General features: G+C 43.8%; 1 protein-coding gene across 1 annotated transcript in view; it reads left to right on the top strand.

Moving 5' to 3' along the window:
- LOC138275469 (low-density lipoprotein receptor class A domain-containing protein 1-like) overlaps positions 1–23,708 on the top strand; it is a 211,391-nt gene that overhangs the window by 36,757 nt on the left and 150,926 nt on the right. Inside the window, exon 2 of the mRNA XM_069219140.1 lies at positions 22,882–22,962. Coding sequence (XP_069075241.1) covers positions 22,930–22,962 — 33 coding nt within the window. The 5' untranslated portion in view covers positions 22,882–22,929. The remainder of the gene's footprint in view (positions 1–22,881; positions 22,963–23,708) is intronic.

The following is a 23,708-nucleotide window of genomic DNA, read 5'->3' on the forward strand; positions in this document are numbered from 1 at the left end:
TAAAGTGCTCAAAGTTCAAAAGCCAACAGTGACAGGTCAGATAAAATAGGAGGCATGAGGCCAAAAGATTGGGGATGACCCTCCATAAGCAAAAAAAGTCCAACACAACCCCCTACCAGCCTAAAGCCAGGGGAGAACAATCAATGCGTTGATGTACTACTCTGATTGGGGCGATAGAACAGGGACCCAGGCCCACAACTGCAAGGGCATGTTCCAGTTCTACGCCTTCCTGACTACAGTTGGATCCCTCTGTCCATACTCTCAGGGCCCACTAAGCTAACCCATGGGGAACCCTTCTCCACATCTGCAGATACCATCTGTGCAGCACCTAACTTTACTTTGCTTACAGATGTACCCTAATGGGCAGATAGTACCACCAGGGCCAATGCAGGTCTCCTGACTTCTTCCCATCTGACAGAGTCTGGATGATTCCCCCAACCCAGAAAGGGTCTCACTAAGGTCATTCCTGGAGGGCTCTGCTCTCAGAGTTGACCCCTGACACTCCATGTTTTCCACTGGGGTACGCAACCCCCTCTCATCCCTCTGTCTGGACTTCTGCACCCCCTCACTAGGAGTGGAACTGCCAGACACCAGTACTGGTGGGATGCTGGCTACAGCCACCCCTCCCCCCAAAGTTCTCCTGACACTGTGGTTTCTACCTCAACAGATGGCCCTACGGTACAGGCTAGGCCCCCCTCCTGGTGTTCCCTCATGGAACCCTCCAGGACCTGGAACCGGATCTCGGGCACCTTGGGCCTCAACCCATCCCCATTCCCTCTCCTTTGAGACTGGACATGGGTTCCCTCACCCATCGCACTACACTGGGACCTACCTGGCTCACTACAATCCTTCCCTACCTCACCTGGTTGGGAAATACCTAGACCACTCCTCTCAGGAGCACCCCCAAATGCCTCTTCAGACTCTCTGGTACTCACCCAGAGGTCTGCCTCCAGTGTAAGTTCCCTCGGGTCAGAGAACTCACACTCCACCTGGTGTTGGCATAGCTTTGGAAAATAAGGACTAGACATATGCTTTCCAGCAATTACATCACACAGCCCCTCACATGAATTAACCAAACTACCCTTCACCCAACCATCCAGTGACTCAGCCTTGAAAAAGCACCCCACAGCACCCTCCTGCGACTGGTGAGACAGTACCTGACTGTCCCTGACACTCAACCCACACTCTTCTGGGATGTCTTCACACTTCATAACCAGGACTTCTGCCTGGGGGGGACCCCTCTCCCTGTCACTCTCACCTGGAGTCAGTAGAGTGTCCCTCCCACCAGTAGGAATATGACTCCCCATGCCAGTTCCCAAATCCACCTCAGGGACCCTGTGCATCACTGGAGCTATCTCATACCCCTGAACCTCCTGGTGTGTGTCAACTCTATCCTTCAAGTAGGGCACCACGTCTCTGGGTATGTGCACTTCTTCAGCAGCACTGGATATAAAATTGTTGCTGCCACCATTCCAGCTGGACTCAGTCCTCATGACTCCCAGCTCTCTCAGTTTGAACTCATAAGCCCAAATCATCTCTTTCATCTCTAAGTCCCTTTCCCACTCTTCAAACTCCCTTTGCGTCCTCAACTTTTCTGCCTCCAACCGGCGAGCCCTTTCTGCCTGTCTGTCCTGCAAATCTTTAGGAGTCAGACCCTTAGAGGACCTACTGCTACCTCTCCTGGAGGCCCTCCTCCCAGGTGTAACAGGTACCGCTACTACATCACTGTGTAGACTCTGCACTTCCCCATCCATATCCTCTATGTGCCCCCCCAGCTTCCTTGGCTGTCACCCAGGCCCTCAACGCCTCTTGCAGCTCCCCTTTCCTGGTGGAGCTTTTAACGGGACAGGCAAGATCTTTACAGAATTGTTTCAATTGAGTAACTGAGTACCTCTTCAGTTTCCCTAATTCAAACACAGCTCTAGCTGTTGCATCTCCAGATTCAGACATGATGGCAACAAGTGCAAAGTTCCAAAGGCAGAAAAGAAGTTCCCAATGAAGTAAAAAGGATCAGTCAAGGGATCAGCAAAATCATGGAAGTGAAACAAAAAGGAGTCCTTTGGAGAAAAAGCAAAATCACAAGACAAGTAGTATGTGGTCACGTAGTGGTCTGAAATCAAAACAGTAGTGTACAGTTAATCACTGTATGTCAGGTACAAATACAAGTCAAATCCCACCGCTGCCACCAATGTTAGAAATGGGGTCTTTGGTTGACAGCCAGGTTACCCCCTGTTCAAGCAAGGACCCTCACTCTAGTCAGGGTAAAAGAGAATCACCCTCAGCTAACCCCTGCCTACCCCCTTGGTACTTTGGCAGAGCAGTAGGCTTAAATTCAGAGTGCTAGGTGTAAAGTATTTGGACCAACACACACAGTAACTTAATGAAAACACTACAAGATGACACAACACAAGTTTAGAAAGATAGAGAACATTTATCTAAACAAAACAAGACCAAAATGACAAAAATACACAATATACAAGTCAAGTTATCAATTAAAAAGCAAAAAGAGTGTTTATGTAGTTTAAAACGGACACTAACACTGTTAGCATGAAAAATGTACCTTGGGTGCGTCAAAAATAACTTGCGATGCGTCGATTTCACTCACGAGCGAGACCTTGCGTTGTTTCTCCTTTCGTCAGGTCGGGCGTGTCATTTCTTCTCTCCACAGGAGAGCGATGCATCCATCCGGCCAGCACTCTCGGGTCCGGGCAGGCCTTATGTTGTCTTTACACGCCCAGCAGTACTTGCGTTGGAAATCCAGTCGCACGATGATCTGAAAACCACGCAGCGCGGGTTGCGATCTCACCAGCCTCCGTCAGTGATGCTGTGCGTCGTTTCTCCAGCTCCGCGCGTCGATTCTTCGGTTGCATTGCAGGTGAGCGTCGATTTTCAGCCACGAAGCCGACAGCATCTCAATTTTACAGCCGCAGATCGGAGTTGCGTCGATCTTTTCCCCGCACTGCATTCTGTGAGTGGATATCTTCCTCTTTGGATGCCAGCTTCTCCTTTCAGGGTCCCAGGAACTGGATGGGCACCACAGGGCAGAGTAGGAGTCTCTCCAGAGACTCCAGGTGCTGGCAGAGAGGTGTCTTTGCTGTCCCTGAGACTTCAAACAACAGGAGGGAAGCCCTAAATCAAGCCCTTGAAGATCTTCACAACATGGAAGGCACACAAAGTCCAGTCTTTTCCGTCTTACTCTGGCAGAAGCAGCAACTGCAGGATAGCTCCACAAAGCACAGGCAGGACAGCTCTTATCCCTCAGCTCTTTAGCTCTTCTCCAGGCAGAGGTTCCTCTTGGTTTCCAGAAGTGTTGTAAGGTCTGTGGTTTTGGGTGCCCTTCTTATACCCAATTTCTCCTTTGAAGTAGGCCTACTTCAAAGTAAAATCTCCTTTGAATGTGAAATCCTGCCTTGCCCAGGTCGGGCCCCAGACACTCACCAGGGGGTTGGAGACTGCATTGTGTGAGGACAGGCACAGTCCTTTCAGGTGTAAGTGACCACTCCTCCCCTCCCTCCTAGCACAGATGGCTCATCAGGAAATGAAGACTACACCCCAGCTCCCTTTGTGTCACTGTCTGGTGTGAGGTTTAACCATCCCAACTGTCAAACTGACCCAGACAGGGAATCCACAAACAGGCAGAGTCACAGAAATGGTATAAGCAAGAAAATGCTCAGTTTCTAAAAGTGCCATTTTCAAACACCCAATCTTAAAATCAACTTTACTAAACAATGTATTTTCAAATTGTGAGCTCAGAGACCCCAAACGCCACATGTCCATACGCTCCCAAAGGGAATCTACACTTTAATCAGATTTAAAGGTAGCCCCCGTGTTAACAATGAGAGGGACAGGCCTTGCAACAGTGAAAAACAAATTTAGCAATATTTCACTGTCAGGACATATAAAACACATTACTATATGTCCTACCTTAACCAAACACTGCACCCTGCCCTTGGGGCTACCTAGGGCCTACCTTAGGGGTGCCTTATATGTAAGAAAAGGGAAGGTTTAGGCCTGGCAAGTGGGTATACTTGCCAAGTCGAATTTACAGTTAAAACTGCACACACAGACACTGCAGTGGCAGATCTGAAACATGATTACAGAGCAACTCATGTGGGTGGCACAACCAGTGCTGCAGGCCCACTAGTAGCATTTGATTTACAGGCCCTGGCACCTCTAGTGCACTGTACTAGGGACTTACTAGTAAATCAAATATGCCAACCATGGATGAACCAATTAACCATACAATTTACACAGAGAGCACATGCACTTTAGCACTGGTCTGCAGTGGTAAAGTGCTCAGAGTTCAAAAGCCAACCGCGACAGGTCAGAAAAAATAGGAGGCAGGAGGCAAAAAGATTGGGGATGACCCTGCATAAGCAAAAAAAGTCCAACAGGTGTCATTTTGCTTTACAAATAGAAGAGTGGAGAACTCTGTATCTCCTCTCAATGACCAGAGAATTCACATCTAATGGAAACTCGAAACTCGAAGCCCAAAACAAAGCTTCAATGGCAAAAAAACATAGCCAGACTATGAAGAGAGAAAGAACATCATCTCTGCAAACAAAATGCAGTGGACAATTTGGTTTTCTGTAAGAATGATGAGCTGGAGGCCACAGGAAGAGGTCACACAGAGACTAATATCAGGAAAAAAGCAGAAGAAGAAATGTGAAGGGGAAAGGGGAGGAAGAAATATAGCATGACAAGAGAAGGAAGGGCCTCATTACGAGGCTGTTGCGGTGGTGGTCCTGACCACCGCCAGTTTGGTGGCGCGACTGCCAAATTAAGAGTTTGGAGGTCAGACCACCAAACGAATGCTGTCTACACCTGGACTAATGTTCCCATCGGGCTGTTGGAGATCCAGGTCAGAATCAGCCAGGGCAGTGCTGAACTCAGCGCTGCCCTGCTGATTACGACCTGGTTGTCCGCCAGCCTTCTGATGGTGGTTTTACTGAAAAGGCTGGCGGGGAACAGGTGCAGGGGGCCCCTGCACTTGGCATGGGCAGTGCAGTGGTCCCCCTACCCAGACCCCTCAAAATGCTCACTCTCTGCAGTGCAGACAGTGAGCATTGCGAGAGTGCTGGTGCACCCTGCGGGCGGCAGCATTGCCGCCGGCTCTATTACGAGAGGGGGATAATGCGGCAGGCACTTTCCTGCTGGGCTGGCAAGCGGAAACCTTGGTTTTTGCCTGTCAACCCTGCAGAAAGGTTGTAATGGGCCTGGCAGGGCGGTAGCCAGTATGGCGGCAACCTCGCCGTCTGACATTCGGCAGATGGGTTATCCTGTCCACCAAACTCATAATAAGTCCCTATGTCTGGGAGGCAGATCTATGAACTCAGTGCAGAATGTAATTAGCAACAAATAGTAAGATCATGGGAGAAGAAGACGTGGAGGCAAGAGAGGAGAGAAAGACGAGCTCAGGCTGTAGATGAGCTGATCATAGGATGCTACCGGGAGAAGAACGATGGTTATGGGTGAAAGTAAAGTCTAATCAAATACGTTTTTCGTTTTTCAAGCATTGCAGGTGGTCTTCTTGTTCTTTGAGGTCTTTGCCAACAAAATATTTTGCTAAAGACGTATCGAGACAGGAGACTTACCAGAGAAGAATTCTGCAGTGGGTGTGATCTATATTTCTGCAATTAAAGTCTGAAAATCTCTCTGAATGTGCAACGTTTGTTCTCACAAGAAATTTTTAAAGAGAATTACATAAAATGATTTTTGCAGGTGAATTGCTTTGAACATGATGCAGACAAGCTGAAAATCAAAATCAACACTAGATTTTATTAGATTCAAAAGCAGTGTACAGAAAAGCGATGTGGTCAAACCTCTGTGCTGAAAGAAAGTCCTGCAGCGGAGTTTAGCAAGGTTTTGACGAACAGCACAACAGACTTGTGAATGTCAGAGTTGCATTGCCAAAATCCTTCCATGTTATGACAACTGCCTGGCCAATCAAAGGAAATATTTAGGCCCATATTTATACTTTTTGACGCTAAACTGCGCTAACGCAGTTTAGCGTCAAAAAGTTTTGCGCCGGCTAACGCCATTCTGCAGCGCCATGCGGGCGCCGTATTTATTGAATGGCGTTAGCCGGCGCAAGCAGACCGGCGCTGCCTGGTGTGCGCGAGAAAAACCACGTACACCAGGCAGCGCCGGCGTAGGGGGAAAATGGCGCATGGGCGTCTTAAAATGGGGCAAGTCAGGTTACGTCGAAAAAATCGTCGTAACCCGACTTGCGCCATTTATTTTCGACGCCCATCCCCCATCAACATGACTCCTATCATTGTAAAGATAGGAGTCATGCCCCCTTGCCCAATGGCCATGCCCAGGGGACTTCTGTCCCCTGGGCATGGTCATTGGGCATAGTGGCATGTAGGGGGGCACAAATCAGGCCCCCCTATGCCACCAAAAATTATTTAAAAAAAATAAAAAAAATACTCACCTGAATGTCCCTGGGGTGGGTCCGTCCAGCCTTGGGTGTCCTCCTGGGGTGGGCAAGGGTGGCAGGGGGGGTCCCTGGGGGCAGGGGAGGGCACTCTGGGATCATTTTGAGCCCACTTGTCCCTTAACGCCATGCCTGACCCAGGCGTTAAAAAGCGGCGCAAATGCGCCGTTTTTAGCCACGCCCACTCCCGGGCGTCTCTTTTGCCCGGGAGTATAAATACCACGTAAAGGCCTGGGAGTCATTTTTTAGACGGGAACGCCTCCCTTGCATATCATTAACGCAAGGAAGGGGTTCACGCTAAAAAATGACGCACATTCCGGGAACTTTGGCGCTATTCGCCTCTAACGCCATAGTATAAATATGGCGTTAGTTGGCGTTAGTTTTGCGTCGAAATTGCGTCAAAAAAAACGACGCAATTTCGGCGCAAACGGAGTATAAATATGCCCCTTAACCTCAGAAGAAACGGTATGGGTGACATCATCAGCGTGAAGCTCAGAAATCCATCAATGATTAAATCTGGGTTTGTGTTGGCAATGAAGAAGGATGAATTCATCATTATCAGTATTTATTCAAATGCATTGTATCCCGTGGCAAAGATTAAATAGGCAAGTATTTAAGGTTCAATTGTCATTGATTAAGTGGATGACGTAAATTTGGGTGTCTTCTGCATATTAATTTATTGTGGTGTTTAAGCTCGCTATAAAGGCTCTCAGTGGCTCATTGTATAAATTAAACAGAGCCGGAGTCAAGAAAAGTTCCTGCAGAGCTGGGAGATTCAAACAGAATTAGAAACAAAGGGGCATATTTATGAGCCTCTTGAGCTACCGAAGGTCACTTTATGTGACGCTCCGGTGTGCAGACTACCAAATCATATTTATGAGGCCACGTAATGCAACTTTGAATGGCTTTGAATGGCCTCATAGATATGGAGAAAGGCAAGGCAATGCAAATAGCTGCGTTGCCTTACTCCGCACTCTGGAGGTGTTCCATTGGCCTTGCGCTGGGTGTTCCCACGTAGCACCCATGGATTTTGATGCGCCCCCAGATTTACAAAACCATGTAAACCTGGCCATGCACCAAAGTCTTTGCCTTCCAAGGTGAGGCATAACGAGGAAAAATATTTGTATTTCTTGTGTTTTCGTCTTTCCATGTGTGCTGCATACTGCAGCACACATAGAAAGAGAAAAATGCCTCTCACAATTGTTTTGTGAAGGAAGGAGATTCTTCCTGCAAAAAAACAATCCTGCAGACAACACAGGCAACACAGGGTGCCTACATTGGAGCTAGGTTGTCAAAATGGTGCCAGCACAGGGGAAAAGGACAGGAATGCACTGTATTGCATAAATACATTGCATTCCCCTCCCCTTTTCACTTTGGCGTGGGACAGCGCAGCAAGGTGACTTGCTGCACTGCCCTACACCAAATCCCCGTAAATGAGGGCCAACGTTTCCAAATATTTCAGGTTGTTTGTAATTTTGTAGGAAGGATACTGCAGGTAGTAAGGAAGGCTAGGACTGGCAAGGAAGGAAATAAATTATAGGATTATGAGCAAGCATACTATAAATAGTAAGGCTACTTAATACAAATAAAACAGTAAAATTGTCCTAATTAGGAACAGCACTCCAGAAAAAAAAATATATTTGCCTGTATATTTTTAAAGGGGCAGTCCATCTTGTAAAACTAGGTTCTGTAATGCTCAGAATACAACAATCATGTCACAAACAGTTTTTGGGCTATAAATAAGCCTACTTCAGACAAGTGTAGGCAATGGAATGTTTGCATTCCAAAACACTATCTTATGATGCTATGTATTCTCCTTTGTGCTGTGTTATAGGATTTTTGTCCAGGGGACTTCAGGTTTCAAAGGGTGTCATCAATCATGGTCTCAAATGTCAATCGCGGCCACCTATAGGAGGGTAATGGGTACAAACTCCACATGTCGCCTTTGACCTTTCATCAATATATAGGTTATGATGGTCATGTGTGTCTTGCATACCCATGAGTAGTCCTTGTCTGTACACACCACTTTCTAAGCACTGATTAATGCTACAGTGCTTAACAAGGTGTGCAACCTGTGTACTCTGCTAGAACATTAGTGAAGTAGTATTTGGTATCAAAGATTGTGTGTATGTGTACGGAGTGCTTATTTGTGGTTCCTGTATATATGTGTCATGGCAGGCCAATGTGATGTGCAGTCCAGGGTACCCAGGGCATGTGGGAAGCTAGCTGTCCCTCAAATGGCTGTTTTGACTTTGTGTTGATTGGGCCTAGACTAGAGAATTAGAGGTTGTGGAGTGTGGTGTACAGGAGTGCATCAAACACATAGCAAGAATGCAAATCGAGCACATTGTCACAACCCATCTACTTTGGCAGATGTACTCTGGAATGAGCCTAATGTGAGAGGAAACAGCCAGGCATGTAATTTAACATGGGCTGGTATCACATGTGACCTACCTGTAGTCAGGTCAAGAAAGGGTGTAAATTGTATGAAAGGGCCTCCATAATATGTCACAGCTTAGCCTGTGCCTTTGCTTGGTCTTATCCTCAGGTTTGTCAAATTCTATCATTGTCACTCTGAAGATGTTTTGCATGCACAGCTATTTCCTGTGGTCACTCCTGAACAATTCCATTAGCCCGTAGTATATGTTTGCATTTACATATTCCAGCCTCCTTTTGATTTGCCAGCATAAAAGTTTGTAGGCCAGAATCTGTGTCCTTTTCAGCGATCCTTGATGTGCATGTATACAAGTAGGCCCATGGTAGCTCTTAGATTTGACTATCTCAGCGCTTTGTCACCCGGCTCCTGAAACCATAAACTATGGTCATGGAGCCAGACATGCTTCCTCAGTTTTAGAGTTTTAGATGGAGAGGGCAGCCCTATGCTAAACAGTTGACAGGTGAACCATCAAGATACATAATTTTGGCAGCTTTGAGTTAATGCAGCCTTTCTCCTGACATTTACAGTAAAAATACAGCTGAGTATCAGGAACAGTGATAAGCGGTTGGCTGCCTAAAACGTTTATAAAGGTCTATGAGAAATTGGGTTGTTTGTTGAATGAGGGTGTGACCCTATTCAAGCAACAGCTAAAATCCCAGTCAGGGTGAACCACAAAAAGTCACTAAGTTAACCTGTGGTTGATCTTGGGTAGCTTTTCACAAAAAGGACTTAGTCTTAACTTAGAGGTACTGTGTAAAGTATTTATGCAGCACACAAACAGTCAAAAAGTGATTACACAACCCAAGAAAAATTCCACATCAATTTAAAGAAATAGAGTAAAATGTAATACGTTATGTGACACCAAAATGACAAAACTCCAATTAGTAGAACCAGAATTATGAATTTTTAAAGTTTTGAGTAAAACCTAGTGTGTAAAAGATCAAAACGCCAACCACGGCAATATAGTCACATGAGACCGGTTCAAAGTAAAAAAAAATATGGCTGACTGCAATGGAGCGCAGGTCTGATACAAGAAGTGGACAGGACCCTGTGAGTAACAGTGTTGGTGGTACTGGGGTGTGAGCCCTGGTCAAGCAGCAGCCACAGTCACAGCCACAGTCCCTTGCAGTGTGACCCACAGAAAAGTCACTAAATCAACCTGAAGTTGCTTGGCACAAAAAGGAGCCAGGCCTAACTTACAGGCAATGTGTAAAGTATTTATGTAGCACACAAACAGGAATACAGTGAAAACACAACACAATAGAAATCCCACACTAATTTAGAAAAATAGAGTACATTATAATTAAATATTTGACAGCAAAACAGCAAAAACCCAATCCGGAGAACTGTTGTTATGAACTTTTTAGCAAAAGGTAGCACCTAAAAGATCAAAGCACCAACCGCAGACATCGAGTCGTGCAAAACCAGGTCAAAGTCAACAAATATGGCCAACAACGATGGACCGAAACTCATATTGACCCTGATTAACGCTTACCTTCCGGCTTAGATGAAATTTTGTGAAAAATGGTCTGGGAAGGTAAAGTTCAGTGGGGTAAGGCTGCAGGCGGTGTCCGAGGAAGGAATATTATTGTCAGGGAGCCTTGGGTCGAAGCCGCAGAGAAGATGTGGCTGTAGCCGAAGACAGTTCCATGAGGCCGATACCGCTTTGGCGAAGAACCCCTGAGATCTCAATTTCCACCTGGATAACCCCCTCGGTCACAACTGCACCATCCTCTTGGAAAACCTCTGCAACATGGGACTCAGACAACTAGTCACAAGTCCCACCCGCATAGCAGATCACATCCTTGGCCCCATCTTTTCAGCCAGCGATATAGTCAAGTTCCCCAAACTTCGGAACTCATATGGATCGACCAGCACCTGGTGCATTTCTCCATAGCCTACAGACCTGAGTACTCCACCATTCTCCTGCCACCCCCCCTTCCCTCCTTTGCAGATGGGGGAAAGTCACAGAAACACAATGGATCAACACCCTTCACTCCAACAGATCCACTCTTTCAGACAACCAAGAACAAGACGCCAACAGCCTATCTGAATGGCTCCACAACAGGGCCAATAAAGTAGCCCCCACTATGAGCTCATCCCCCAGAAGATCCAGTAAACGAGCAACTCCGCACTTTCAAAAGAGTCTGCAAGTGGCTAGAAAGGTGGTGGCACACCAGCAGAGACCAAACCGATGGCTCAGCTTACAAAGAGGCTCTGAACAAATACCATCTCCACATCAAAGAAGCAAAAAATATTGCCCTTTTCCATCACATAGAGGAAAGCGCCAACTGCCCGAAGGAACTTTTCAAGATTGTCAAAGAGTTCTCCTGCCCAGAAGCCACAGAATTCCGCATCCAACCATTGTAGACCCTATGCGACTCATTGGCCGAATACTTCCACAACAAAATCAGAGCAATCTACAGTAATTTCCTTCCCCAACCCACCAACATAGAACATCTACTTACCCCATCAGGAGGATCTCACAGTCACCAGATCACAGACTTGAAAGCCCTATAGATCGAGTAAACAGCATACCTCATGAGATCATCTCACTTTGGCTCTCCCAATGACCCTTGTCCCCCATGACATCTTCAACCTTGGCCAGAAAGAAATCAGGTACGCCCTCACTCCCAATCTCAACACATCTATCAAAACAGCCACCACCCCAGAAGCCTGGAAACAACCAGAAGTCAAGCCGCTCCTCAACAAACCAAATGCAGACCCCAGCAAACTCAAAGATTATCGCCCCATCTCGTTGTTTCCATTCCCTGCTAAAATCCTGGATGAAGCCATCAACAAGCAGCTCTCCAAACACCTGGAAAAATACAATCCAATGTGGCTTCCACACCAGCTACAGCACCAAGACTGCCCTTATCCCCACAACAGACATCGGGTCCCTGTTCAACCTGGGAGCGGAGGAGGCATCGATCCTACTTGACCTCTCCGCCACATTCAACACCATCTCCCACTACACTCTCAGTTCCAGACTCGACCACAAATCGGTATCAGAAGCAACGGCATAAAAATGGATCCACACCTTCATCACAGGACGCACAGAGAGAGTCTGTCTCTCACCTTTTACTTCAGAACCCAAGAGCACCATATACGGAGTTCCCCAGAGTTCCTCTCTCACCCTCACCCTGTTCAGCACTTATGTGACCCCAGTGGCAGAGATTGTGCGTTCCCACAGACTTAACATCATCTCATATGCTGACAACACTCAACTCATTCTCTCCTTTTCCGAAGACCATGCCTCCCCTAAAGACAACTTCAGCAAAATCATGAGCCACATCACTGCTTCATAAAATCCAACTGTCTAAAACAGAACACTGAAAAAACAGAAGTGATCATCTTTGGGACCAGCTCCTCCCTCTGGAGTGATTCGTGGTGGCCCTCAGTTCTCAGACAACCCGGGCCCCAAATGAACCTGCCAGAAACCTCTGTATCATCGTAGACAACAAACTCGCTTTCAAGCAAAAGATAAGCACTGTGGCATCATCCTACTTCCACCAACTCTGCATGCTGCGCTAGATTTTCAAATGGATCCCCATCAAAATCAGAAAGACAGTAACCTGGGCCACCAGCAGACTAGACTATGGAAATGCCCTCTATTTCGGACTCTCCGCCCAACTCCTCTGCCGACTCTAGACCACCCAGAACACAGCCGCAAGACTCGTCCTAGATTTATCTAGACAGACCCATATCATCTTCCACTGGACCTACACTGGCTGCCTGTGCACAAGAGATGAAAGATCAAGGTCCTCAACATCAACTTCAGAGCCCTACACAACACCGGACCCAACCTCATCAACCACAGACTCTCCTTCCGCCTGCCCGCCAGAGAGCTCCGATCAACACACCTCACCCTCGCACAAATCTTGAGATTTTGGCAAAGCTGCAGCAGAGGCCGCAGCAGAGGCCACGCCTTCTCTTACCTCGCCGCCAGGACCTGGAATGACCTACTCATGCACCTGTGGACCACGCACACCCTCATTGAATTCAAGAGAAAACTCAAAACATGGCTCTTTGAATAATAGTTTCCAGCTTACAGCCACAACACCCAGAGGCTGGATACCCCGCGGTGTGATAAGTCACACTCTATAAATGGATTTGGATTTGGACTGTGGTTGTCCTCGGTTCAAGTGATGAAGCAGGTCTCAAGCAGCAGGACAGGCCTCTGAGGAGGCAAGGCAGGTTCCAGGCAGCAAAGCAGTCCTTCCAGGTGCTACAAAGTAGTCTTATGGAGTAGACAGCAGGCCACAGCATCAGGCAGTCCTCTGAGAGTCCTTCCGCAGGACCAGAAAGTGATTTGAAAAGTGGGTCTGAGGGTCCCCTTTTAATCACTAATGCCTCCTCTGAAGTAGGAGGCATTTCTAGAGAATTCCCTTTGAAGTTTTGGAGATTTCTTGATTCCTCTGATCTAAGCTGGCTGCATAAACAATGCAGGAATGTCAAGTCCTTTATGTGAAAGCAGAGTACAGCACATTCAGTCCTCCCATCCTGCCAGTTGATAGCCCTTTTCAACAGACCTAATCTCTCGATTGTTGGTTGTCTGGGAGGAATAAACAAAGTCCAAATGCCAACTACACCCAGTCACATGACCCAGGAGAGGCTGCAGGCACTAAATAGTTTACAGCAGGAAAATGCCAACTTTCTAAATGTACCATTTTCAAAATTGTAACCTACAATTTGACTTTACCATTAAAGAGAATTTTTAATTAAAGTTTTTCAGACACCAAACATGAAATGCTTACCTTTTCCCAATCAAATGTTAGCACTTATTAAATGTGATTTGGCAACCTAATGTTATCCTATGGGGTAAGTAGGTTTCACAGGAGATAAAAATGAATTTAGGAGTTTTTCACTACTAGGATATGTAAAACTTAAAACCTTTTAATTACAGTGCACCCTGCCCTATGGGATACCTATGTTCTACCTTAGGGGTGACTTATATGCAATAAAAGGAACGTATAAGGCTTGGCGATGGGATTATGTTGGTTAGTTTAAAACTGCATTCAGGCTGCAATGGCAAGCCTGGGCCATGTTTAGGGGCTTCTGAAGTGGGTGGCACAATACATGCTGTAGGCCCACTTGAAGCATTTAATTTATAGGCCCTGCTTATACGGTATACCACACTACAAGGGACTTATAAGTAAATTAAATATGCCAAACAGGTGTAAGCCAATTCTACCATTTATGAAGGCAGTAGCGCAAGCACTTTAGCACTGTTTAGCAGAAAGGAAGAGCTCAGCAACAAATAGGATGGGCAAGGCAAAATGCTTGAGGGTGACCCTGTAGAGAGTGCCAGGTCCAACAAGATCAAAGTGCTCATACTCAAAACTGTTTCACAGTTATAATTCTCTGAAGTTCTAAAAAGAATAACTATAAGATATAAAGTGAAGGACTCTCACAAGGATTTAACTAATGTTCATACAGAAATTTTAGATAATGGTGCATTGATGAAGTATTGGAGTTGTGGCAATTTAATTAGGTGCGAGCTGATTTGATTTACATTGAAACTGCTTTCTTGGAGCTGCTCTCAAAGTAAAGAACAAAGAATTGAAGTATAGTTTTGTTTATTTAAAAATTATAAAAGTATGGTACAAAGGAAGATGTTAGACTAGGCCAGAGTGTTTCTAGGTGTGGACAGTGTTTTATTATGACGAAAATGACACAACGTTTTGGCATCATGATGTATTTGCCTATTATTAAGTTTATTGTTATAGTTAAGTTTGGACACAAAGAGGAGGCACAATGAAAAAAGGAAAAGACAGGATATGTTATATTGTGGTTTATAATACAGAACCCATGTCTTCTGTTACTTGTGGAGTCACAGGGTCCCATGTTGACTTAGCCTTAGTGATACTGGTATAGTGAGACCCCATCTTGGGCCCTATTATGTTGAATCATGCGTCCTTTATTCTAGTGAGTGTTTTTATGGGACATTGAGGAAGTGCAAGAAGAGTGTTCCTTATAGGTGCTCCCGCAAGATATAACAACACAGTTATAAATACAGAACTAAATTTAATTAACTACCACCGTTTTTTAAATGAATTACTTTTTAGCACTTTTTTACACTGCAACAGTACTACACAATTTTTATTCATAAAGGCAGGGTATTCTAAAGTCAAAAAGCATTGATTATGTCTACTGATACTAAAAAAGAAGAACAGCAAGCAGTAGAATTCATAAAACTATGGGTGTGTTGATGTACAGTACATCTTAATCTTGACACATGAACATGGATCTAACTCATGGACATATTAAAATATGAGGACAGGAATATTAAATGCCATCTGGAACACAGTAATTGGTATAGTCTAAAAGTCGATTCATTAACAATTACACTATCACTATGTGTCTAATTTACAAGTGCATTATGATCATGAAAAGTAGTATTAGAGAAGTACTATATCACATAGTCATGTCTTTGTGAACTGGCCTCAAAATGTCCAACATTCTATTAGTATAATTACGAGCAGACAGTCCTTTTTATTTGTACTAATTGTATATGAATATTCACTGAATATTCCCATGGTAGGTGTTTTGGAACGAATTTCAATTATGAATTTCCAAAGCAGTACCAGGATAACATCCCGAAAAGAATCTTTAGTTAGGAAATAATGTTTTGACTATAGCTTCTGGTTGAGAATTGAACTAGAGGTAGTGCCCATCAAGGCCTCTGTTTCTCTCACATTTTTATTTGGGCGCTGGGAAATAAAAAGGATTGGTAGGGGATAAAGTTCCATTCTTTTGGTAGGCATTTAGAGACTCTGCCCAAGCTCTCCATTTGATTTATCTTTCATTTAAGAGTTTTTATTCATCCAGCTCACCAATACTAACAGAGTGCTTGACCCTGTTGGAAAATGGCCCTGGCGTCCAGTGCCTGAGAAGTATTTCTAAATACAGTGAAACACTTGATGCAAATCCCAAAGCATGCCTCACACAGAGCTGAAATAATCATTGAAGTACATGTGGACAAAATAAATCAATGGCAGATCCCAAAATAAGGGGGTCTGTCAGATATGTAAGCATATTAAGGAATACCCTGGGTAAGGACCATGCATTGAAAAGTTACATATAGGCCAGCCGCGGCCCTTCCTTTAGGAATGAGGCCCCCCTCCACACCTTTTTCCCCCCAAGAAGAGTGTTTGTCGGGCTGAGCAAAGGTCATTTTGAGGTCAGGCAGCCAGAAGCTAGACATGCGCTATTTGCGTAAGCTCCCGGCTGCCTGAGCTGAACTTTGCTGGGCTGAAGAAGTCACAGCACTGTAGGCGTGACCTCTTCAGCCTAGCAAAGGTGCCTTGAGGCCCTCATGACAAGAGGGAACATCACCGATTGCTTAGAACCTGGGCGCTTCAGTTTTAAGCCCTGAAGTGCCCAGGGCTGAATGTCAATCAGTGACACCTCGTCACAGAGTGGGGTTGGGGTCAGCAATCTCACTGACCACATCCAACTCTGTGACAAGCTGGGACTGCTGCCTTCCCTCATTGGCTGACCTTAGGTTAGCCAGTGAGGGAAGGCAGTAGTTCCAACCACCCTGGGACCTCCAAGGCAGAGCTGAAGGCAAGTGTGTGTATTTTCTTTTTTAAATGAATATTTGGTGCGTGCGTGTCTGTTTGAATATTTGATAATGAGTGTTGTGAATGGATATGTGTGTGTGCGCGTGTGCGTGTGTGAATGAATGAGTGTGAGTGTGCATTTGTGCCTGTGTGTCCTGCCCGCCCCCTCCCTCCTAAAATTACCAGCTGCCACTGGTACAGGGCTATATTACATGCAGTTCACCACTGTTTACATACAACAGACACTGATAATCTTTCCCTTCTTTACACCATATTGTATGGTATGCAAAAAAAGGTCAGCACTGCATAACGTCAGTGTAACTCCAGCACCAATAACTTATTGGCAGTCATTGCTATCAACAATTCGGTATGGGCAACCAAACACACAAAAGCATGATCGATTAAATGATGCCCTTCACAATGGAATAGCAAACCAAAGTAAATTAGTAGTGACACCGGAATTATAACTATATGTGAAGAACTATTTGCCCTGTAAGGTGCAAATAAAGTAAAACTACAAATTAATATGATTTCGACCAGTTGTCTTTTGAATTATTAGATTAAGACCTAATGTGGACCAATGCGGTGCTATCCCTTTAGGGTAAGTATTACTGAAATATGGGAACTGAACAGGGGAGGAAAGATAACTTGCTACCCTCAAAATGAGCACATGCTGTTATTAAAATGATTGTAATTGCTTTTGTACAATTAAATGATTTTCTCTTACATAAACAATGTGAAAATAATCTTGTGGCTCAATGTTGATACTTAAATATATTTTTCCAGTTCTGTACTCATTTGGTCTACTTTATCTCCGACAATGAACCAGAAATAATAAAGTATTCCACCTCATGTGGAAGCCGCAGTTCCAAGGTATTTCAGAAAATGAAGTAATGAAAATCATTTGATAGGTTTTCAGGTTTTGGACCTAGTTAAGTAAATTAAAAATAAATAACTATCTTCTGACATACAAATACTAATTAATATACACTAATGGCCTAATACTAAATGTGGGACATGTCAGTCCCTACAGGTGGGTCATCAACACTTATCACTTCCTTATAAAAATGATTTGTTGTTTTGGTTGTTGTAGTCTGACAGAGTCTTAAACTAAGAGGGCCAGGCCTCAGCCCCCTTGTGCCTATGCAGGTCCCGGTATAACGATAATGGCACTCTCTGTCCATAGTGTCAGTGACATGGAGTTCTGAGTCTGCGGACAGCACTTTCAAGAAACCACCTAACTGTAACAGCGGAAGGAAAGTGGCATTACCTGCAACAACTTTTCAGTTACAAGAACCGATCAGCCTGGAGAAACCTCACACGCTTCCAAGCTGGGAGTGAAACACGTGTCGGCAGTAATAGACAACCTACATGCGCGATAAAATGGGAAACGCCATTTCACCTACTTTCTCTAAAAGGACATTCAAAATACTTATAACCAAACTGAAATACTAGGATTTTCTATTAGACTGGAAGTTAAACAAGTATATACATGGTGACCACAACTGTGGATCAGAGGAAAAGGAAAACTGAGGATTTACAAAACGTGTGCATGCGATATTATAAGGCTTTCATATTCTAGATTATTTTTATTGTAAACATGAAAAACAAGGACTCGCCCAAAAAAATTGAGAAGAACCAGCAAGTGAACGCAAAGAACTGCCTTGCCTAGATCAGAGATCTGTAATGTGTGTTGAAAGATGGGGTGGTCTTTTCCATTACATCGTTTTCGAGTTTCAAATATTAAGTTTGAAAACCGAAGTGCTTAGAACCTCGCTTGATGAAGGATTCAACATTGTAGCACAAGAAAACTACTGCTGGCACATCAGTAACATCAAACTCCCGAAGTGGTCCTGGGCTTTAAAGCCAAGACTCGGCATTACCACTATGCCGCATATTAATTTAATGATCGAGATGAATTGTGATCCTCTTGATTATTATTTCAAAATCAATCTATCGCTTCACCGCCATTTTGCGAGTATAAGGCTAAGTTGACAAAGGGAGAATTCCTGATAGTGTTAAATGGTTGATTTTTGACACTGGTGAAATAATGTCTATTTTAATAGCAAAGCTCTGTGTGCACTAGCCGTATAAAATGTCCTGGAACATATGTTTTGGCCTGTGCAATAGGTGAGAGAAGATTGAGTTGTCTTCTCGTGGCTCGTAACACAACTTTGATACAAGAGACAGTCTGGAGAGCGTAGAGCAGAGAATGCCTAATCGCTGCATAAACAGATGTTCGGTAAACATTTGCTTCATCTCTTCTAGTTTTGACAGAGATTGATTTCTCTCTTTTAGAATAGAGGGAATGTATTTAAAAAGCATTTATGTATCAAGACACTGACTCATGCACACACCCACACCAACACCCAAGAATGCTTAGCCCTGGTTGCTATGTATACTGGAAAGTAATTCAGCTCTTATATTTGCCAAACAAGTTTGTTCAGCAACAAATTAATACTTGATGGTAACCCTCTCATGAGACTCTACCAACCATAGATATTCTTCCTTTTCATGCATTCTCCCACTACAGCATATGGAACACTTGCAAGGAGTATGATCATTATATTTGCATCAGTGTCAACAAATGAAATATCTGCTGTCCAATTCATGCAACACACCTTCAAAGACCATCCCTTTCATCACACCAGTACCTGCCCCAGCCACATTTACAATAATGTACCAATTAATGGGATGTAGAAATCAGAGGACATGGAGACTTGCTAGAGAATGACAACAGGAATTTAGAGTCTCCAGACGCCTCAGTGGCACCAGAAACATACTTTTGGGACAACAACCTTGAAACTCACGGAATATTCCCAATTCTTGGTTGCTTCTCAATCAAGTATTTGTGCGAACATATTGATGAATTCAGCACCAGTAGGCATCATTACATGACTTGCAGTGTTCCATGAAAAGATACTTTAGGGATATTTGTACAGCAGCACACACTAAGATATGTCATGGAAAGGAAGAGTCTATCACATTTACAGCAGTAGGGTTGTAGCTGACAGGCGGTCTGTCACGTAGCCTGTAATTACCTGTGGTAGAGTCTCATTGATGGCACGCATGTCTTCTGGACTGTGAGAAAAAGGCTCACCATCCCAGCTGGTCACACGCCTTGTGCATTTGTTGATTGCTCAATGAGTTTAATTGAACTTTACTTTGGAAAAGCTTGGCACTCTTAAGGAGGCATTGCTCTCTACTCTTCTTGATCATTGTCTAAGGTGAGGATACTTGGTTGCAGGTTTGGATGTCCAAATTGGATGTGCTCACAGAGAGATTCTCATGTAGATACAGGATGAAACATGGATTTGTTTTCAACTCAGCTATTTAATTCCTTCACATCTTGTACCCTGGGTCCTTTGATCAGTTAATTAACTCACTATAATTAGTATGTAGCAGATCTTCAGCAATAGTTAATAGAGAGTATGATATTTCTCCCTACGCTAGATGGTGAACTCATGAACGAAGTAATGTATGAATGTGTGTGCAAAGTTCAATACTAATGCCTGCAGGCATCGTGGGGACAAATTGAAACTATTAATTGTGGCACACAAATCAGCACAATAAGTGGAATTTCAGTGCATTCCTTAAATTTCCGCAGTCCTGTGTTTTGCACAGGGACAGTGGGAAGGCATTCCATAGAGAGGGCCTGTTTACTGTAAAGAAACTCCCCACTCCAATCTGGAGCTTAATAAATGAGAAACTGTCAATAGGAACAAAGACTCGGAACAAAGTGATTGCTCGGGGATGCATGTGGACAGTACAATATGCAGCAAGAAGCGTGCCACCCAATAAAATGCTTTGTGACAAAAATATAGGGCCCCAAAAAGAATTTCCTTAGAGATGGGAAGCCAGCGCAGCTTCCAATGAGCCTCCAAACTCTGCCAAATTTTCTACCATTACACACGAGCCTCACTGCTGTATTTTGCACCTATTGTAAAATTTGGATGGAGATAGTAGGAAGACCAAGATTGCAGACATTAGAATAATACAGCTTAGATATGACCATAGCTTTGACATGAGCTTCTCTGAGGTGTCCAGGAAGGGCAGAATTGTCTTCACAATCCGCATTTAATAGGAATATAAAACTGTATTCACCACAGAGAACATGCTTCGATCCTTATTGATCCAGAAGCCAAGGCCTTTGACCTTCTCCACATAGGTTGACACATCCCCCATACAAGTTGGCCAAAGAGTTGGGGACCAAGAAGAATTGTGGTCCAAAAGTAATGCTTCCGTTTGAAAAGGCTTATGTTTAATGAAGTTGCTGTTCATCCAGAGTAAAACTGCTGAGAGACACTCTGATAATGTCTTGCGTTTCCAAGCAGGTTTAGCCAGCCTTACAATAAGTTGGGTATCATATGCATAGGAGATTACTCTAAAGCCATAGGCCCTGCTGACGTTGCTAATCATAATGGAGAGAGTGCTGAACCCTGAGGTACACTACATTCAACAGAGACAGTTTCTGAAAGAAAAGAAGAAAGTGCTAAGGATTGTGTTCTACCTGTTAAACAAACGATTATTCACCACTTTCTTGCAATCCCACATCCCCAATACACCTTGAGCACGACACAATGATCCACTGTGTAATGATCGACTGTGTCAAATGCAGCAGACAGCTGTGGAATTATGAGGCAGGAGTGCACACGCATCACCAAGCCCAATTGGATATCATTCAACACCATAACTAAAGCAGCCTCAGTACCTAGTCCAGGTCTAAAACCAATCTGTCTTATATCTAGTAACTGATGATCTACCAATGTAGAAGAAACTCTTCACCAACCTTTGTCACAGCAGGGAGAAGAGATATTGATCTATAGCTAGATGCTATTAATGTATTCATATTGGGTCCTTTGAGCACAGGGTTGTCAAAAGCCACTTTCTAGAAACGGGTGCTACGCCAGATGCGAAAAAGGAACTGAGGATTCCCACAAGCAGACAAATAACAGCAGGGGCTAAAGATTGCACTGCCCTCAACTTGATAAATATAATCTGAGGAAGATGATTTCAAAAGAAGTAAGTAATGAAATCACAGATTTTTTTAGTGGTGATATATATTTTTTTTTTGTATAGTCCTGACTGTTGGTGGAAGGCCTAGAGAGAATCCTTAGTGACGGGTGACAGAAAGCTGCTCAGCCTATCACACCTTCAATATTTCTATCTTTAGGTCACCATGCGTTTTTTGCGTTGGTAAAAAATAATATCTATAAATAAATGAAACGTGTGAAAGCTAGATTTTAAAATGTTGGTAGTGTTCCTCTGAATAAACGGTAGAGTCTACAGCCCCCAACGTCTAGTAAACGCATCACAAGCCTGGTTGGCATCAAACTTACTTCTAATTGTGAAGAAGTTTGGTTAGACGAATGAGATGGATGGATTTTAAGCAGCTTGAACAGAACAAAGATCAAACATTATTAATCATGGTCTGTCCAAATAAGAGGCAGAATGTCTTTCATTTCTGCTAATTTGGGAGGAGAAAAAATGAGGTTGATAGTTTCCGTCCAGTGTGTGGAGGGCCACTGAGCTCCTGGGAAAGACCATACACTCACAAATCTTTGGTCCAGATTTGCTGTTGTGGCACTTTGCCCCACTAGCATCAAAAATTCTGGCGCTAGTGGAGCAAAGAGCAAGGCGGCACATTGATTTCAATGGGTGCATCCTTTTGCAGGCGTTAAAAATTATGTCAAAAATGGCGTCATGAAATCTTGTAGATTTCATCTCGCCATTTTTGCTGGTCTCCTTGCGCCGGAATGCCTCCTTTGGATACATTATGCATGGCGTATGTATAATGGGGTGCAAAGGGTCGCAAAGTGTCACAATGCATACATTGCGCCACTTTTTAGATATGGTGCAGCGTTTTTGGCAATGTAACACCACGTTAGCATCAGAAAAATGATGCTAATGTGGCGTTAGATGGCGGAAGGTCATCCTTAAATTTGGGCCTTTGTTTTTTTCTGTGTGTATGTCATGATCACGTGTAATGTTGTTGATGCTAGTGACTAAATGAGTGTTCTTCATTTGTGAACTGGTGTTGCTTCTGGCGAACGTCCGTTTTCCCTACTCTGCTCTCACAGTGCCCGCTGTCCCTGGCATGTTTGTACCTGTTGGATTTCCCTCGTGCCAATGGCTTGTCACCAAGATCTCATTTTACAGGACATGATGACTGCTTAGCAGAGCCTCCTGAGTTTGCAGAAACGCACGGCGACTCATTCATTCACAATCACGTTACGCACTCATTATTAGAAGGCAGTTGTCCAAGCTAGACGCGTTGTATATGTTTCAGCTACGTAGTATTTCCTTTAAAAGGCCAGTTATAAAAATCAGCTTTCTTGGCATGGTATGAAGTAATGAGTACTGAAAAGAGGACGTTGCGGCATTGCTAACTGAAAACGAAACCTTTTTTTCCCTCATTTATTACGGACTTTCGCACACAGCATCTCCGAAGCAGCCCTTGAGCAGTGGAGTCGCCTCAGCTGAGGACGATGAGGTCAAACAGAGTTTTCCCATATTCTCAGGTAATGTATTGGTGTTTTTTTATTTATTTTGTATGATTCATACCACAACAAACATGGCCTCTTATCAGTGGTTCATAGCTGTTGCTCTGAATATATAGGAATTCTTCTGGAAAACGGATACTTTGAAGTTTATGAAAGAAAGGATTAGCGCAAATGACTATAGGTTTAGCAGTCTTTGTAATACAATTCAGATATTGGTATTTATGTTTTGATATTATTTATGTTTCTCTTGTTCTATAAATGGTGTAATCCGAATAAGTGCTGCAAAAACACATTATAAAATCCATGTTTTATGGGATTTATGTGTTCAGCGTAATCATTTATTGGCCACTTTATTGTAAATTATCTATATTTATTTTATGTCCTGTGAAAAAAAAATCAAATTGCAACACTATTTAACAGATAGAGGCACACTCAAGTTAGATCCCATTCTGGTTTTAGCACAATAAACATCCATCAGTAAAACAACCAGGCACTAATATCAGTCATGACTTTCGGCATGGAGAGTCACTCAAAAGAAGGCTTACTTTCTGTATTTTTAATTTTTAAACATACACATTGTTTTCTGTCTGTATTTATATACGTCAAAACTATTAAAAACGGTAAATCAGGGATGCTTCAGTATAAATCAGCATAACATTGTATAAAGCTTCAACATTTAAGGTGCTAGAATTTGTTCTGTTTCCTAAATTTAGCTTGATGCACACGATTTACATAATGCAGGAGATAGGGCCGGCGGGTGTAAT

Source organism: Pleurodeles waltl, chromosome 1_1 (assembly GCF_031143425.1).
Source record: "Pleurodeles waltl isolate 20211129_DDA chromosome 1_1, aPleWal1.hap1.20221129, whole genome shotgun sequence".
NCBI lineage: Eukaryota > Metazoa > Chordata > Amphibia > Caudata > Salamandridae > Pleurodeles > Pleurodeles waltl.